General features: G+C 41.0%; 1 protein-coding gene across 1 annotated transcript; it reads left to right on the top strand.

Moving 5' to 3' along the window:
* The first annotated feature begins 5973 nt into the window (after positions 1–5973).
* smyd2a (SET and MYND domain containing 2a) lies at positions 5974–17629 on the top strand. The gene is made up of 12 exons (XM_082543259.1): positions 5974–6237; positions 7788–7851; positions 8587–8697; positions 9340–9400; positions 10683–10810; positions 11657–11724; positions 12233–12335; positions 12425–12535; positions 13281–13401; positions 13516–13690; positions 14084–14192; positions 15181–17629. Exons 1-12 carry the CDS (start codon positions 6065–6067, stop codon positions 15262–15264), a joined length of 1308 nt encoding a protein of 435 aa, XP_082399385.1. The 5' UTR covers positions 5974–6064; the 3' UTR covers positions 15265–17629.
* Positions 17630–18142: the final 513 nt, after the last annotated feature.

Raw genomic sequence — 18142 nt, 5'->3', positions numbered from 1 at the left:
CTGTATATTACACTACTCAAAAAATTAAGGGAACATTTTGAAAAGACATCAGATCTCAATGGGAAATAAGATGCTGGATACCTATACTGATATGGACTGAGTAATGTGTCAGGAATAAAGGAGTGCCACATTGTTTAATGGGAATTAAAATTATCAACTTACAAAGGACTGAATTCAAAGTCACCCCAAAAATCAAAGTGGAAAAAAATGTTCCAGAAGGTTAATACATTTTATTGCAGCAACTCAAAATAGTTCCCATTTGTTTGTATGGCCCCCATGTGCTTGTATGTATGCATGCTCTTAATGAGACGATAGATTGTCTGAAGGAAGGTCCAAGGAGCTGTTGCCAGGCCTGTCGAGGCCTGTGCGTCGCTCCATGGATGCGTTTCCCCAGACCAACGCTGACCCACCACCACTGATGATTAAAGATATTACAGGCAGCAACATTCCCCATGGCTTTTCCAGGCGCTTTCACGTCTCTCAAATGTGTTCAGAGTGAACCTGCTCTCATCTGTGAAAAGCACAGGGTGCCAGTAGTGGACCTGCCAATTATGGTATTCTATGGTAAATGCCAATCTGGCTCCATGATGTCAGGCAGGTCCCACTAGAGGATGCTGGGACTTCAGACCACCCTCATGAAGTCTGTTTCTGATTGTTTGGTCAGAGACATTCACACCAGTGGTCTGTTGGAGGTCATTTTGTAGCTCTGACAGTGCTCATCTTTAACTCTAGATACCCATCCTTCTTATGGGTTGAGGACCACCTTTGGCCTCGTCCAGCTCTCCTGGAATCTTCTCCATACTTCTGACAGTGCTGGGAGACACAGCAAACCTTCTGGCCATGGCACGTATTAATGCATCATCTTGGAGGAGTTGGATTATCTTTGCAACCTCTGTAGGGTCCAGGTATCGCCTCATGCTACCAAAAATGACACTGAACCTAGCTAAATCCAAAACTAGTAGGGAAAAAAAAGTCAGAAAAGATGAGGAAAAAAAAAAAAATGTCAGTGATTTTGCCTGTAAAATCAGCATGTTTATTTTTGTCTCACTGTTGCCCCTCAAAGTGCACCTGTTGTTAATTTCATTAACACTAAAGCAGCTGAAACTGATTAACAACCCCCTCTGCTACTTAACTGACCAGATAAATATCCCAGAAGATGTTATACTCTGATTTAAAAAGTGTTTCTTTAATTCTTTTGAGAGGTGTATATGGACTTACTGATCTATATAAGATGATGACAAATATAAATATATCCAGACTGTGTTCATCCTAAACCTTTGAGATAAATATATTTTAGGCCCTATGTATGTTTAGCACCACAAGAAGTCATTGACTTTGTGGTTTTCTTGGTGCTTCTCTTTTCTTTCTTCTCACCCTCCAACAACTCGATGCAGATGGCTGCCTCTCCCTGAGCCTGGTTCTTCCTGTTAAACAGCAATCCTTCCTCCCAGCTTTTCCCAAGAGGTTCCTTACAGGGGATCATCTGATTGCTCGGTTTTTCTCAGTAATGTGTGTTTTCATTTACATCTCTTGCTTCGTGTCCATGTCATGTTATACATTATTACCTTATATATATTTTGGATGTGTAACCAGGTCTTCCTGAACCTTTGGAACTCCTGGAGCTGTGCTACATTGGACAGATTAGCAAACTGTACATACGCACAGCTGACAAAATGCTGTTTTTCTTGAATCAGAGCAGCATAAGACCACCAAAGCTTGCATGCTTGCATCTATTTAGCCTTCTTAAACTTAATGGACGCTGACACCCCCAACTCTTGGAAAGTCTTCTGGCAGGATTTTGGAGCTGACCTTCCCAGATTTACTCTCATTCAAGCTTATTTAGTCTCTCACTCGACCACTGAGTTCCAGGTGTTGATGGGTTGCAGCCTTGCGTTTGTTTGCAATCAAATTTAGAATATTATTTATTTAAAGACAGTCCTTATTATACCAGTGTGCTGTTACCTTGCTGAAGACTGCTTATCTAGTTGTAACTCACACTATTATAGTAACCTGATGCAGGCCCTCTGCATCTGTTCACATCTATGACTGCTTCCCTCCTGGAAAAAAAAAGTTTACAATTTTAGTAGTTATTAAGATCAAACGGGGTAAGAGTGCGCAAAAACTATTAAATAAGACCATAAAACAAACTTTTCCATTTAAAATCCCAGAAAGTTGATCGTGTTCATCTGGATGCAGTCTTTTCAGTGGGAGAAATGTTTCATCAGTAATCCATGTGACTTCTTTAGTCTGGAGACACCGAATAAGTCATCATCCAGGATTTTCTTACCTGGATTATTGAGGTAGGATCAAGACATCATGACATCAAGCTGCACACCAAGAGTGAGCGAAACATCAATTCCCTGATCCCTCTTGCCAGGTACTGAGAAGCCAGCTGAATGGAGGAATAAGAGCCAAGTCATTAATACATAAGGTCATCAGATAGCCACCTGAAATAATAAGACGTCCACAGGAAGAGATAGATGCTACTGATGTCAAGACACAAAAACTCGTCACAATGCACAGAGGTCTCCACCTGAAGTCCAGTCCAGTATCCTGAGGCTCTAAGAGCAACAGAAAGAGGGAGGGCAAGGATTAGTGCATGTCACTACAATCCAGGATGAAAGATGACACATTTGCAAATAGATCAGGAAGATCTCCAAGAATGCTTCAAGCAGCTGAAGATGGATACTGATGAGGAACAGGAAGAGGAACAATCATGGACAATCACTCCCTTGCGTGGGATGTATTATCGACAGAGAGAGGAAGTGGCTGACATCAAGAAATCCTACCAGTGGCTTAAGAGGTCAACTTTAAGGACAGTACAGAAGTTCTGATCACGAGCTAAGGACCAGATCTACCACAGCTGACAGGACCCAAGATATGCAAACTGTGCAATGGTCCCCCTGGAGATTACACATAGCATCAAGATCCAAGCTGGGACAGCATACACTGAGAGGCACAATTTAGTGGCTGGGATAGTCAGAGCGCCTCACCTCTGTCAGTGCGCCCCAGGCAGCTGTGGCTATGTAGCTTGCTATCACCAGTGTGTGAATGGGTGAATCACTGAATGTAGTGTAAAGCGCTTTGGGGTCCTTAGGGACTAAGTAAAGCACTATACAAATACAGGCCATTTACCATAGTGTACAGGAACATCTGTGCCACATTTGGAATGAAAGTCCCCAAGTCCCAGTGGGAGACCTCACTAAAGGTGGTTGAGAACAGCAGGACTAAGATCCTGTGGGACTTCCAGTTCCAGACAGACAAGCAGCTGCTGGCCAACCAACCAGACATGTTGGTGGTTGACAAGGAGCAGAAGACCACAGATTGATGTGGCAGTCCCAGTGGACAGCAGCATCAGAAAGAAGGAGGACAGTAAAATAGAGAAGTACCAGGGGGTGAGGGAATAACTGGAGCAGATAGAAACATCAAAACAGGAAGCATCACAGGAAAAAAGAAAGTAAAGAAAATGGCATTTCAAAGACACAGATGTGAGTGAGGTGTATGAGACAATTTACAATAAGTTAGTGGGTAATATTCACTTGCTAAACTCCAATACATGCAATTGGAGTTGCATCAAATTATACTTTGTTTTTTTCTTTAGATAAGGACTCATAATAAACTGCTCCACTCCTCTCTGGCATCTCATTTTTACAATTAAGCCTTCCCAACATTTCAGCATCCACATTTTCATTGTCAGAATTTGAGATTCTTTCCAAAGCTTAGGGATTAGTGAGGTACAAGTAACTAGATCCACTATCAATACTCTTATTACGCACTTGTTTAACTGTGCTAAAGGACCTCCATCTTCAAGGGGAGACATCTGTGGTGACGTTGGCAAATCAGACTTAAATTATTGGCCCATACAATCCAAATCATCGCTCTAAAAATGAACAACTTTGGCGCGATTCCATAATTGAACGACTGGCGACCTGTAGCCCTGACCCCCATCGTAAGCAAATGCTTCGAGAAGCTGGTCAGGGACTTCATCTGCTCTGCACTACCCGACTCACTGGACCCTCTACAGTTTGCATACCGCCACAACAGGTCCACTGATGATGCCATAGCCCTGACACTACACACTGCCCTGTCACACCTGGAGAAGAGAGACACGTATGTGAGAATGCTGTTTGTAGATTACAGCTCAGCATTCAATACCATCGTTCCCTCGAAGCTGGACAGGAAACTGCAGGATCTAGGACTGAGCAGCTCCCTCTGCAGCTGGATCCTTAGCTTCCTGTCTGACAGACGCCAGGTGGTCAGACTGGGCAGCATCACCTCATCCCCCATCACACTGAACACTGGTGCTCCACAGGGGTGTGTACTGAGCCCTCTCCTGTACTCACTCTACACCTACGACTGCACAGCCACTAACAGCTCCAACATCATTGTGAAGTTTGCGGACGACACTACAGTGGTGGGTCTTATCACCAACGGTGATGAGACGGCTTACAGGGAGGAGGTCAGCGCCCTGACCCACTGGTGTCAAGACAACCATCTCACCCTCAACGTCGCAAAGACAAAGGAGTTGATAGTGGACTTCCGGAGGTGCAGAGAAGTACACACCCCCATCACCATCAACGGCGCTGCTGTGGAGAGAGTGAGCAGCTTCCGGTTCCTTGGCGTACACCTGGCTGAGGATCTTACGTGGTCAGTACACACAAACAAAACAGTGAAGAAGGCGCAGCAGCGCCTCTTCTTTCTCAGGAGACTGAAAAGATTCGGCATGAGCCCCCGCATCCTCAGGACCTTCTATCGCTGTGCCATTGAGAGCATCCTCACTGGATGCATCACCACCTGGTATGGCAACAGCACCGCCTACAACTGCAAAGCTCTCCAGCGAGTAGTGCGGTGCTCTGAACGGATAATTAGAGGTGAGCTTCCCTCCCTCCAAGACATCTACAGGAAGCGGTGCCTGAGGAAAGCGGGGAGGATCATCAAGGACTCCAGTCACCCCAGCCATAAACTGTTCAGACTACTTCCATCAGGAAGGAGGTTCTGCAGCATCCGGTCCCGTACCAGCAGACTGAGAGACAGCTTTTTCCATCAGGCCATCAGACTGCTGAACACGTCATAGACACCTCAGCTTCACTACTGGAACTTCAACATTATGCACTCCACACTGTATATAAATGCCACTTGTTTTGCACATATTCAACTCTGTATATTTTATATATTTTATTATTATTATTATTATTTTATTTTATTTTTTTACTATTTAATTTGTAAAAATGTGTATACACACACACACACACACACACACACACACACACACACACACACACACACACACACGTAGGAAAATATTTAGTATACACATCCAGAAATGCATACACTATTATATATTGTACATATATTTATTAGTTTCAGGTTGGCCATTCTTGTATTTTGCTCGTTTGTGTTGTTGTGTTTGCACATCTCTGTTGCTTGTGGGGCTCGCACACAAGAATTTCACTCGCATGTGCTGTGCCAGTGTGCCTGCACATGTGATGTGACAATAAAAAGTGATTTGATTTGATTTGATTTGATTTAATGCATGCACATAAGTCCATCTTTCTGGCCTACATTTCCAGCATGACACATCTTTAATTAAACCAATTTCATGTAATCTGAAAGGAGCGTAGTAATACCGATTAATGATTTTATCCTGAATAAATTTGCCCGTGGTATCCCTGACTAATTTTTTAAATATTGTTTTCCCATGACTCATTTTCAGATGCAGAGACAACATCTTTTTCCCAGGTCTTCTTTAGTTTGTTGCTTTATGTTACATTGTTGAAAGTTTTAAATAAGACAGTATGGTGTAAGTGCTTTTATGCAGTTTGATTTTTCTTCTTATACAATCTTTAATTCACCAGATATATTTTTAAATATTCAAGCGTTTCACGACAGAAGTGCAGCCGCACTGTCCTTACCGTCGCCTCTCCAGCAGGGGGCGATGGCAGTCGCTCCGGACACATGGAGGGGCAGGGAGGAAGAAGGAGCTCAGACAGAGGCTGATTAAAGCGGTCAGCAGTCACAGGTGGTGGTCTGTGTAAGGGACCGGAGAATCGTTACAAAATATACCATGAAGAACGAAGGCATAGAAGGGACGGAGAGGTTTCTGAGCCCGGATAAAGGCAGGGGCCTGCGGGCGTTGAGACACTTCGCGGTGGGGGAGCTGGTGTTCGCGTGTCCTGCCTACTCCTACGTGCTGACCGTGAATGAGAGGGGAGCGCACTGTGAACACTGCTTCACCAGGTAAAACTGCACCTCACCTCACTCAAACAGCTGACAGACCTCTCTTGTAACAGGTAGTTACGAGCAGGCGCCTTCCTCTGTGAAAAGGAGAACTGAGTGGAGCGGGTAACGTCCAGTTCACCGCCAGCTAACCTCATTACAGCTACGTTAGCAGTTAAACCCCTGTGCACCTACTCAGCTGATTAAAGTGGGTCAGTGAGACGAGCCAGCTCACCTGACAGATGCTGCAGCTTTTGTTTGTAGCACTGCGGAGTCAAGAGAGTAAAACACGAGTGGATTTTAAAACGATACAGTGCTTTTTAAGTACTGTGTATATACCCTATATAGTCTTAAATAGGTTATCAGTATTTACAGGTCGCATACTTGGTTAAAGGACCACTTGGTAAATTTGCAGCCCTATTGATGCCATAGTATAACGTGTCTGCTTGTCTTATACAACACGTGCTCTGGGCACAGACCTGTTAAAGATCCTCACTTGTCCCCCCAGAACGAACTACATAATGTTGTTTTTGTGTCTCCAGCTGTGCATGTAGCGGATGTCTGTATAATGTTGTGTGGCTTTATGGTAATTTGTAGTCATTTCCTCTCTCTACATGGGTGTATTGTGTCTCATAGTTATTATTTGTGTTTCTTAGACTTTTCTATTTAATTTAGATTTTCTGCACTATGTCTTGTCTTATTTTTTGTCTTCGTTTATATTTGTTGTTTTGCAACTTTTTGGGGATTAACTCTGGAGGGTGGGAGGGACTGTGTCCATGCACACACTTGACAAAGCGCTGCCTTTGTAATATCAGACTGCCAAAGCTAGCACGCTTGCACCAGTAACCGTGTAGGCTGTTGAGTGGCCTACAGCATTCAGAGAGCATCATGTGTAGGAGGAGTGTGTAGGCACACTTTATCAAAAACATGACAGGAAATTAGATTCAGTTTAATTTTAAAATCCCTTCACAACACTTTATAGCATTATATGAACTCACTCTCTGTGACACTCTTACTGACACTTTCTTACACACACATGCGTCCTACCAAAGAAGCCATTAAAAGGTTTGTAGAGCATTGAAAGGTTAGGTTGCTAAATATAGGCGTCCGTGTGTCCCAAAAGAGGAGGAGCCATGAGATGAGAAGTCAAGTCCAGGACAGGCGTGCACTGGAAGGCATGTACGCAAGTGTGTATATTTGCCCCGTGTTGTACCTTGTGCCTTATCTGACATAATTAGTGAACTGAAAATGTTTGTAGACGCTCCTGAGAATTTAATCTGAAATTAAGATCCAATGCATGTGACCCAGATGTGATTAAAATTACACTCTAAACATCTTTATGTTCCCTATTATGTCCCAGACGATAACAAACTGTCACGGCCTTCTCGTTCAATACCAGGTTGAATTTTTATTATTGTCATTTTTTTAAGAAGTTGAAGGCTGTCACTATAAAGTTTATTCCCGTATCCACCATCCAGGTGTGTCATGTTGTTTCTTCATGTAGTTTAAAAGAAAGTGTCCCTTTTACGTACAGCAGTATCTGAATGTATTGCATCTTCGTGTCATTACAGGAGAGAAGACCTTTTTAAGTGTGGTAAATGTAAGCAGGCCTACTACTGCAATGTTGACTGTCAGGTAAGATGGTCATTTTGGTCTTTTTAATGGAGATTTTGAAGTCTTTTTGTAAGTTTCAAAAGTCAGCTCAAGGAACTGACTAGGACTAGGTGTCAGTTGGTACTTTATGTTCAAAAAAGTGCTCCTTTTGCTAGCTTAACATTAGCATGCTCTCTTGTGCAGATGCCTGCAAAGAGCCAATAATGCATTAGCAGCATGATGCAGCTGTGTCTGTCCTGTAAGCAGTTTGCACTTTAACAGTGCTCTCTTATTCTTTAGTGCAATAAAATTAATGACTGTATCTCCACTCCAACATTTTCCTTCCCTGCACATCAACTAACATCAGTGCAGGACCAACAGAGGCTCCAGTTAGATGTTTTCTATTTGTCCTCAATGAAGAACCTTTGTAAGACAAGTAGCAACATAACTGCAGCTGTAATGTGATTGCTGAATTTAGTGTAGTAACACATTACATTACTGAGTTATTGACAAATGTTCAGTTATTGACGATCTGTTTAGTTCTAGTGTGATGGTACAAATCAAACTCTGTACACTGCAGTAAAGTACAGACAGAGACAGAATGACGTTTGCCTCGGTCATTAATTTATCAGTGATTTACTCTTTGATGACAGAAATGTCCGTTTAATTCTCCTTTTCTTTGCTGTCTTAATTTTGCGTATCTTGTTGTTTTTCCTTTTATAACACTTATTCAGAAAAGGATAATTTACCACTTACTGTGTTTGTGTGTTTGCACAGAGAGGTGATTGGCCCATGCACAAGCTGGAGTGTGTAGCGATGTGTTCCTACGGGGAAAACTGGTGTCCATCAGAAACGGTCAGACTGGTGGCAAGAATCATCATGAAACAGGTGAAGTGACACAAAGAAGCAGGAGAAGTAATGTTTCAGTATCCAGAGAATACTCAGAGATGAACACTAAAATGAAAAAGGAAAAAAAAACTATGAGAGATATAGATGTTCTCTACATATTACGACATAACAAAAATAAAGAGTTATGGTTAAGACGCCGTAATTACCATTTGGATGAATAACACAGCAAGAAGAGGAAGGAGCAACAAGCAAACCTTAAAATAAATATCTGAGTGAAATATGATCTGGGTCTTCACAATAATCTGACTCGACTCATCACTTTAATTTACATAGTTTTCCATGCGCAGTGTAATCACACATGTAGTTTAGATTAAAATGAACAGTCGTTGTGCAGTGTTAACATGGCCTTCTTGTGTCGTAATTTGACCACAGCGTTTAAATGTAGGTCTTATCTTGGTTGATGACAATGCTCATGAACACTGCTGTCCCTGAGCTGTGCTTGGAAGCTGCTGTATTACCATAAAGATCTTTAATGTCTAAACTCAGCTGAACGTTTATACTAGAACTGTCTGCAGGTAATTTAATTCAGCGTAAAGGGAAAATTAAGTTTAGTTTATATCGTTACATCATTATGCGATCGCTATGATTCAGGTTTTTTCATTAAACACTGTCATTTTGCAGAGAGCCACAACAGAGCGAACTCCCTCAGAAAGGCTGCTACTGCTCAAAGAGTTTGAAGCTCGTAAGTTAACGTTTGTGTGTGAGTGTGAATACATAAGCATACACTTTAGTTAGACATTCATGCACTTTTAGTTTGTGTGTGTGTGTGTGTGTGTGTGTGTGCGCGCGCGCGCGCTATCTATGTCTCTGCAGTTGTGGCAGTGTGTCTATTAATATCCTCAGCTGTAGCCTCCAGTCCTGGTTCTGTCGCTTTCATTCACTCCAAGTGTGCAAAGCACTGGGGATCTAAATCCCAAGCTTCTGGCTTCTGTAATTTCATGTTCTCTCCCTTCCTTTAACAACTACTGCCACTGTGCCCTTGAGCAATAAACTCATCTATCGTCACTGGGAAACTGTGATTATGCTGAGATGCACTTATCTGTTAATATAACTCAGTTTTAGCTCATAATTAAGAAACTAAACTCTGCTGAGCCTGTTTTCGAGCAGCAAGATTTACAGGGCATTTTTGTTTCTGTTTTCTGCAGTTGTTCTAACTGCTTTACTAATGTGCAACTTTCAGGTTTTAATGAAGTTAAACACAGTGAAACAGGTCCCATTGGTCGTAATCTCACACATGCACGAGCTCTGGTTTCCCCGAAGTGCCAACAAACGGTTTCCTGTGCTCCATTTGGGATTATTATTTAGTCTGAACTGTTGTTTCCGGCTCAGATGTGTCACCACGGGATTGTTAGAGAATTAACCTTCATACTTGTCCCTCATGCGAACCAAACAAATGGTTGGCCAGCTGCTGCCTGCTGCTACTCGTCTGTGTCTGAGTGGGTTTGTGTGATTGGCAAAGACAGACGGCTCATAGTGGTGCTGTGTTTAACACTTATTAACACTGAGGTGTTCTCATCTGCTTACCGTTTGGAACCAGATTATTATTATTATTATTATTATTATTATTATTATTATTATTATTATTTGAATCATCAGTTTAATGCATATATTTCTTTATGCTTGGAAAAAAAGGTCAAATGTTTTGCAAGAGGTCCAGTGTAACTGAATGGTCAAATGTTATATTGATATTTACGTTTTGCTGACTTAAATATCAAACTTTAAGTCAGCTGCTTGTTCACTTTTTCCTGCCAATGAGAGACAACTCAGTAGTACATGTTTATTATTTACATGTTTGGTTCTCTTTTAAATAAATGTGAATAAATTTAATTAAATAAATCTCAGTAATGTTAAGCCCAATGTCTGGTCTGTTATATTGTCAGTTGCTTTTCATGTAATTATTAATTTTCTCACTTCTTTGTCAGCCCTTTGTCCCTTATTCTTTTTAATCTTTTTCTCTTTGACAGATTTAGATAAGATGGACAGCGAAAAGGAGGAGATGAACCAGACAGACATAGCAGCGCTGCATCACTTCTACTCCAGACACATCAGTAACCTTCCTGATGAACAGGCTCTCACGGAGCTATTTGCACAGGTATCAATGAAGAAACACCAGATGGCTGTTCGAGTTGTCAGTGAACCAATGGATCCAAAAACTAAAATCTCATGGCGGCGCCAATGCAGTGTTTACCTTTATCACTGAGACTGCTACATCAGCCATTCCCTGCCCACAGTCTGCATTATTTTCCATTATTTTTATGGTACTAAACATATTTCTGCATGACATCACTACACTGCACTGGTTTGCCTTTTTGACAGTCAACAGTGCAGAGAGACTGGAAACATGCAGCACAGCTGGTCTCAAATGGTGGAGATTCAGGTTACAGTTAGTGGTGTGCACTTTAACCTGGACACCCTGACGCAGATGCAGCTACCCTGTTTCTGAATTTGTACCTTGTTCGTATGGCAGCGCTTTTCCCAAACACCTGATAATCCGTACTTGAACACTAGCTTAACATCAGTTGATTTCAAGCCTTCTCCCACTAAGAATCTTTATTTCATACTGTTTGGGGGTTAGGGGAACTTGGAACCATCTCTTCATCTTTCAGCCCTCCATCCATTCTCAGTTGTCCTGCACTTGTAGGCAGAAAGACATAAAGGAGTGCATGTTTGTTTTAACTAGGCTCTGTATCACACGCCCACTGATTCTTTGCCATTTAACTCTGCAGCTTTGAGCGCTTTAATTTTATCTGTCTGGCAGTGGGCTGTCTCCCACCTCTTCAAGCTACATCAATGGAAACCTCTTTGGCCTGTTATCACACAGCTGCATTTAATCTCCAATTTCCTCTTCCTCACTGAAGTGGGTGGCACGGCACAGCCGAGGCTGATGCAAGTTGTGTTTTCGTGTTGCTGAACCCTGCTTTTTTTTTTTTTCCTTCAGGTTAATTGTAATGGTTTTACCATAGAGGACGAGGAACTCTCACATCTGGGATCAGCTGTTTTTCCTGAGTAAGCAGCTAACATGTCGTCATCATTCAGCGCTCTGTGTGGACATTTTAGGAGATTAAATTCAAAATAAATTCCTCTTTTCATTCCCCTGAATATGTCATCCCACTTTCTCAGTGACAGTTCGCCTGTTTTATAGGAGGTTTTTATATTTATAGATCACTTTATTTATTTTGTCTGTTTATTTCATGCTATGTGAAGCATGTACAAGCAACTGTTTATGGTCATTTTACATATTACTACTTCATAGCTGACAACAATTCTACCAAGAGGTATCTGATCAGCCACTAAAATACCTTAAAAACTTGGAAAAGCAAATAGTGCTCACACTTGGCTGCCCTCTTGAATACAGTTTACAAAAAATAAAAGTATTCATGGCAGAACTGCATGTGATACCCCACAGAGCTGTAGTACCAGTGTCACAAAGCTGCTAAATGTAGTGTTTTATCAGTGTCTTTTTAATTTTACAGCTTTTCTCTCACTTGTCTCTCTCACTCCTTCTTCCTTCCAGTGTAGCACTGATGAATCATAGCTGTAGTCCCAATGTCATAGTGACCTACAAAGGCACAGTAGCTGAGGTCAGAGCTGTTAAAGAGATAAACCCTGGAGAAGAGGCAAGTAAATACATCATTTTGAAACCTTCAATTACAGAAGTGTAAAAGTCTCTTATTGTAGGTTGTTTTTGTCATGTCTCTCTCTGTAGATATTTAACAGCTACATAGACCTGCTCTACCCCACAGAGGACAGGAAGGAGAGGTTGCTGGATTCCTATTTTTTCACATGCCAGTGCACAGAGTGCACCTCCAGGTCTAAGGTACTGTGAGTTTATCTCTTAGGAGCGCATATATTTTTGATATCTTGAATGGGAGTCTGGTACCAACAAACAATTTAGTTTAAGGACTAAAACAGCAAGTACATTATCTGGGTCAGTTATTAGCTGTGTGTTGGGGAAATGCAGCAGGATCATTGTCCTCATTGTGCCAACCTGTGCTTCCTCCCACCTTTGTTTCAAACGACACCTTACACTGTCAGAGATGTGGTGGCTGTGTCCCAGTTCCACATTATAAACTAGTGTACTGTATGGGTACTAATGCAGTCTTTTGTTTATATGCGTCAGTCTTCATAGCATGTTCTGTTTAGAATAGAAATGGTACTTAGCATGTGACAAGATGTTTTTGCATCATTTTGACTTCTGCACATTTTTACATTTGGAATGAAATCTGAAAGTTTCAGAAAAACTAAAATCCCTCCTTAGGTCTTTTTTGGTTTTACTGGAATTGCCTTTTAATGATATCTGACTGTAATTAGCTTACTTTATGCACTGCATTATGAAGCAGTGACTTAATGTTGTGCTCTAAAATCCAAGCAGAACTACTGGTTAATGCATACTGAGATATTTGTATGTCTAATTTTGTTTCTTTCCCAGTGTGCTGTTGTCAGACAGTACAGCTGTTTATATTTGGTACTCTTATGTTTTAACATAGCTTCCCCCAAAGACTGTCTTGTATAAGATGCAATGTTATAAAACTCGGTATTATTTTTTTTCACTCTGTCTTTAGGACAAGGCAAAAATGGAGATCAGGAAGCTGAACCCTCCGCCAGAAACTGAGGAAATCCGATCCATGGTCCGTTATGCCAAAAATGTCATTGAAGAATTCAGGCGTGCTAAACACTACAAAAATATCCTTCTCTTATTATAATGTATTCTCGTCTTTCTCCTGATCTCTGACAGCTTTGCTGCCTCCTCTTCTTGCGCTGCCTTTTCTGTGTCATTATTTCTTGACTCTCTTGCACCCCCCAGTGAGCTGCTAGAAATGTGTGAGCTCAGCCTGGAGAAGATGGGAGCTATATTTGCAGACACAAATGTCTACATGCTGCACATGATGTATCAGGCCATGGGGGTGTGCCTGTACATGCAGGACTGGGATGGCGCTATGAGCTACGGAGAGAAGATCGTTCAACCGTACAGGTAAATCGATCTGTTGGAAATTCAAGTCATAAAGACTAGATTAATTCAATCACTGTCTACAATGGTACATTATAATTTGTAACTGTATCAAAGTTGTTTTCGTATTGCATAAAAAGAAGAAAAACTTGTTTTTATCTTGTAAGCCCTGCACTAAGAGTCTTGGAGATAAAGCAGACACTTTGTTCCTCTCTTTCTCTGATTGTATTTTACCAGTTGCTATGGGTCTTTCTTGATTTGTCACCTTAACTAAGTTATCCACTCCCATAACCACCTTTTATTCTTATTCCTTTAAGCTGGGTACATGTACAGTAAACTACCAAAAATGTGGTTTTAACTTTTTTTTTTTTACGATGATGTTTTCAGCTCATTTTGATGATTATGTTCTTTCTGCAGTGTTCACTATCCAGCGTATTCCCTGAATGTGGCGTCTATGTATCTGAAACTAGGGCGTCTGTATTTGGGGCTCGAGAAGAAGACCCAAGGAGTCAAAGCTCTGAAGAAGGTGAATGCATGTATAAATATTTGGTGTATTAAAAGATCAATTGCGTAAGCAGTTGGCTGCAAAAGCATTTGAAATGCAACAAGCGACCACGGAGAGACCGATGAGTGGACAGTTGTTCATTCTTTGTCCTGTTTTTGTGTCTTATGAGCGTCTCTGCATGTACTAGAACTAAGTCAGGGTGGAAATGGAGTAGACGTAGTCCCGTGAGCAACTAAGTAAACCCCATGATTCATGATTCAGTGGTCTGTTGGGCAATGTTTAACAGTGGTAACCTGAAGTAAGGAATTTGAACCCACTCTGTTACAGTGTTGCTTGAGGTTTGTGGACATTTGTTTATGCACAGCTCTCTTAAGGTCCCTGCACAACATTCCAGTTTGAGATTTGCTGCTGTGCTTGGAATCATTGTCCTGTTTCATGACAGTCTTGATAGTAAGGCTTTGACTATTGGGCAGATGGTCTCACATATGACTCTAGAATATGTTGGTCACAGTCAACCGGAGACCGCAAGGTGCCCTGGTCCTCTAGCTTGTGGCTGTAAATAATCACCCTTTCTCCAACCATACTTGTTCGTTTTATTTCTGAGTGTACTTTAGCATTTAACATGCTACCTGGGGTCTGTAGCATCTGAGCCATATAGCTCTTAGGTTTTTTGCAGTTTTGGTGAGCAGTGAATGATCTGACTTCTGGTGAATTTGAAAGGACCTCCACTCCTGGAAAGATCACTCCAGACCAGTAAACTGCCAAAACTATTTGTTTTATAGAAGCAGCCACACTTGTTCATCATCAGTTAATCAAGTACAGTTGAGCAGCAGGACCTGGCTGCTACTTACCCTCTTAAATCTAGCGGAAGCAGTAAATGTTTTGATACATTGATTTTAACTTTGGTGTCTGAAGCTACATCACTGTATTGACATTCAAATGCTATTACATTCAACATTTGATCAGCTGTCAAGGCAAACGTGCATCTAATCTGTTTTTCTGTCTTCAGGCTCTCGCTGTCATGGAGGTGGCTCATGGAAAAGATCACCATTATGTAGCTGAAGTCAAACGTGAAATTGAGGAGCAGAAGTAAAAAAGAGGAGCTGAAGGAGCAAAAAGAGTAACGAGAGTCCGCAATGAGGGACCTCTCCAAAAGCAGCAACAACAAAATACACGTCACAAATGCATGGCATGCATTGTTTACCTCTTCAGTTTTTAAATATTTTTGTTCACTCCGTTTCTTCTGCTTCTCTGTGAGCAGTCTTCACTCCTTAACTCATGGATGAGGACCACGTTTTGTATCTACAGCCGCCTACTTCCTGTCAGACCTGGATAAAAAATGGAGACACATTGGGGTTGCATTGTTTGAATGAGAGGAATACAGCATCTGATTTGTTTCTCATCCAAACTTGAACTACATTTAAAATGTTGGTTTTGGTTTCTTTTCATACATTGCATAAAAACAAAATCCCACCATTAGAAAGATGAAAACATTTTTTTATGCAGCCTTTCTTAAGATACAAAGCTTTTATGTGAACGGTCTATTTTCTGAAGCCCAATTTAATTTTTTTTGTCCTTTTCCTGGTGAGTCTGATTCATTCACAGTTTCCTATCCTTTTTCTTTGGCAGCAGTTATGGCTACGCAGCGTCGCCCCGGGCAGTTGTTCATGATTTAAAATTTTGTACAAAAAAGTGAACAGTTGTTACTCACAGCTGATGCATTTTTAAATCCTCAGATATTCTGGCTTCTTTCGTTCATGTCTAAACTGTGAAAATGTGACCATGCATCGTGTACTCTGTAGCACCAGAGAGGAGAATGCAAAGAACTATTCCTTAATGAATAACAAGTATCTTTTGCTCGTTTAAAAGAAGCAGGAAGTGTTGCATGTTTGACTGTTCATGTTTTCTTTGTGTGTGGCTTTTTCTTTTCTTTTCTTTTCTGTGTCTTCTACTGGGGCTTGTTGACCAAATAGGCCACAGGTTAAACTGGCAAGGAACCAGCTATTCAGTCTGTTCAGTGTATCATTAAATCGGGGTGCTGATATGTGACCAGTTTGCCTCTTAAGTCACAGTGAAGACATTGGTACTATGATCCTGGATCAGAGTCCCTTTGCTCTCAGGAATAAAAGGGGGCAGCACAGTAGCTTTTATTGCCTTTTTGTCAAGAGATGCATTATTAAACTTTGTTGGTATTTTCTTCTTCCAGACGCAGCATCGATGCAGAAATGACCTATACAGTTGTAGACAGGATGGTAAAATACACTAAGATAGCAAGGTGTATAGCTTTTACAGTAATAAAGTAGAGGGTGGCATCCTTAACTTCTACATTTTATTGTCAAGAATTGGTGTAATATTTCATACAAAGAGAAGTGCGTCTTTTAATCTAATTTGTGCACACTTGTAAGATAATTCAAACCGTAGTTTAAAACCGATGGTAACAGTTCCACATTTTAGGAAGTGCTACCTTTAGCAAGAATGCGTGTTGTAAAAGCATCTGTGGGTCATTAAAACAGTAGTTGGAGTTTAAACCCCCAAATGGGAGCTGTTATAGATCACCAAACTGTACTTCTGCTTTAGGGTTGACTAAAATGTATAGAAATACTAGGTGGCTGTGTTTAAGGTGTGTTGTTGGGAGGAAGACTTAAAAGTAATTAATGCAAAGATTATCACCAGGGCCTTTGTTGCACTCAGATTTTGTATTGTTTTTATGACACAATGATGTCAAATGGCAAAAATGTAAGCACATTTTATTTCATTTAAGCAGTTTCTGCAAGTGGACGCTTGGCCTTGCTGCCGTCTTCATTTTGCACTGCCAGAAACGATTCAGTTCTGTCGTTCTTTAAATGCATGTAGCTTCACTCTATCTCGTTTACTATGGAAACAGTTTAATGCTTAACATAAAGGTGGCAAACTGATAGTTGGAAATAAACCATTTGAAAGTCATTTTTGTAGCAAGCTGTGCAAATGGGACTCTGTCACCTGCAAAAATGCATCTAAAAGGTGCCTGCCTTACAGTTTTGCCTTGGTAACCCAAAAACACAGTTTGAGCAATTTCACCTTCTTTATTTTTGTCTTACTGCTAAAAGAAAAACACAATGTAAAGATAGGTTGTAGGCTTGTTTGCACAGGTCAGTAACCTATGTATCTAAACTTTCTATTGGCCAGAATTGAGCATTGTGTTTAATTTTGGTCAAAGACTTCGAAAATACAGTTATATATTTTGTGTTTTTACTCTGTCAGTAAAGATAAAACCTGTGGCACCAATATTGAAACGGCATGTAAGCCAGGCAAAGGGTAATTGGAAGGCCACCTGCACACTGTTTTCTCTTCTTTCTGTAATGAACTGTTATCTTTATCAGGCATGAATATTATTCTATTGGAATGCATAATCGAAAAAAATCAAGCCTCTGGCTCTTTCTGTACCGTGTCAGTGGAAATCAATAAATGACAGTATCGCACTTTGTTCTGTATTCTAACATTTTCTTCTGAATCTTTTTTTAAGCAGCACATCTAAAGCTACATGTCCTGATTGCGTAAAGAAAGCAGATATGTTAACAGAAGGGACTAATCTGATTCATAGAACAGACGCTGGCCTGATTAAGTCTGTCTGTGGAAGCAGTAGTGATGCAAGTTAGACTAAAAACTTTTTTCCAGTAGAAATCTTTGTTGAATTTGTCTTTTATTTGAGGACTAGGCTAAAAACTTCACCTGGTATGAAGCTGTGGCATCTAGGTTAGGTTAGAAATACTGCTAGACATATTTCTTTTAGAATTTGCCTTTTTAAGCGACATGTTTAAAAAGATTTTTGTTTGGAAACAACTGAACTGATATTTTTCAAGTCACAATATATATGACGAGTACCAGTCAGGTTTCAGAATCAACCATAGCACAGAAACGGCTCTTATGACCAGAAGATCAACAGTGATTGATCTGCAGGTCATCTTTGTTCCCTGCTGCCTTCAACACTGCTC

This window comes from Aulonocara stuartgranti (assembly GCF_965226115.1).
Source record: "Aulonocara stuartgranti genome assembly, chromosome: 1".
Lineage (NCBI taxonomy): Eukaryota > Metazoa > Chordata > Actinopteri > Cichliformes > Cichlidae > Aulonocara > Aulonocara stuartgranti.
This window is presented reverse-complemented; position numbering and strand designations above follow the sequence as displayed.

Excerpts from the sequence above, each read along its gene's own strand:
- smyd2a (XM_082543259.1), top strand. The coding sequence starts at position 6,065 with ATGAAGAACGAAGGCATAGAAGGGACGGAGAGGTTTCTGAGCCCGGAT. Across the intron at positions 6,238-7,787 it reads TGTGAACACTGCTTCACCAG|GAGAGAAGACCTTTTTAAGT; the intron begins GTAAAACTGCAC and ends GTGTCATTACAG. Across the intron at positions 8,698-9,339 it reads CAAGAATCATCATGAAACAG|AGAGCCACAACAGAGCGAAC; the intron begins GTGAAGTGACAC and ends GTCATTTTGCAG.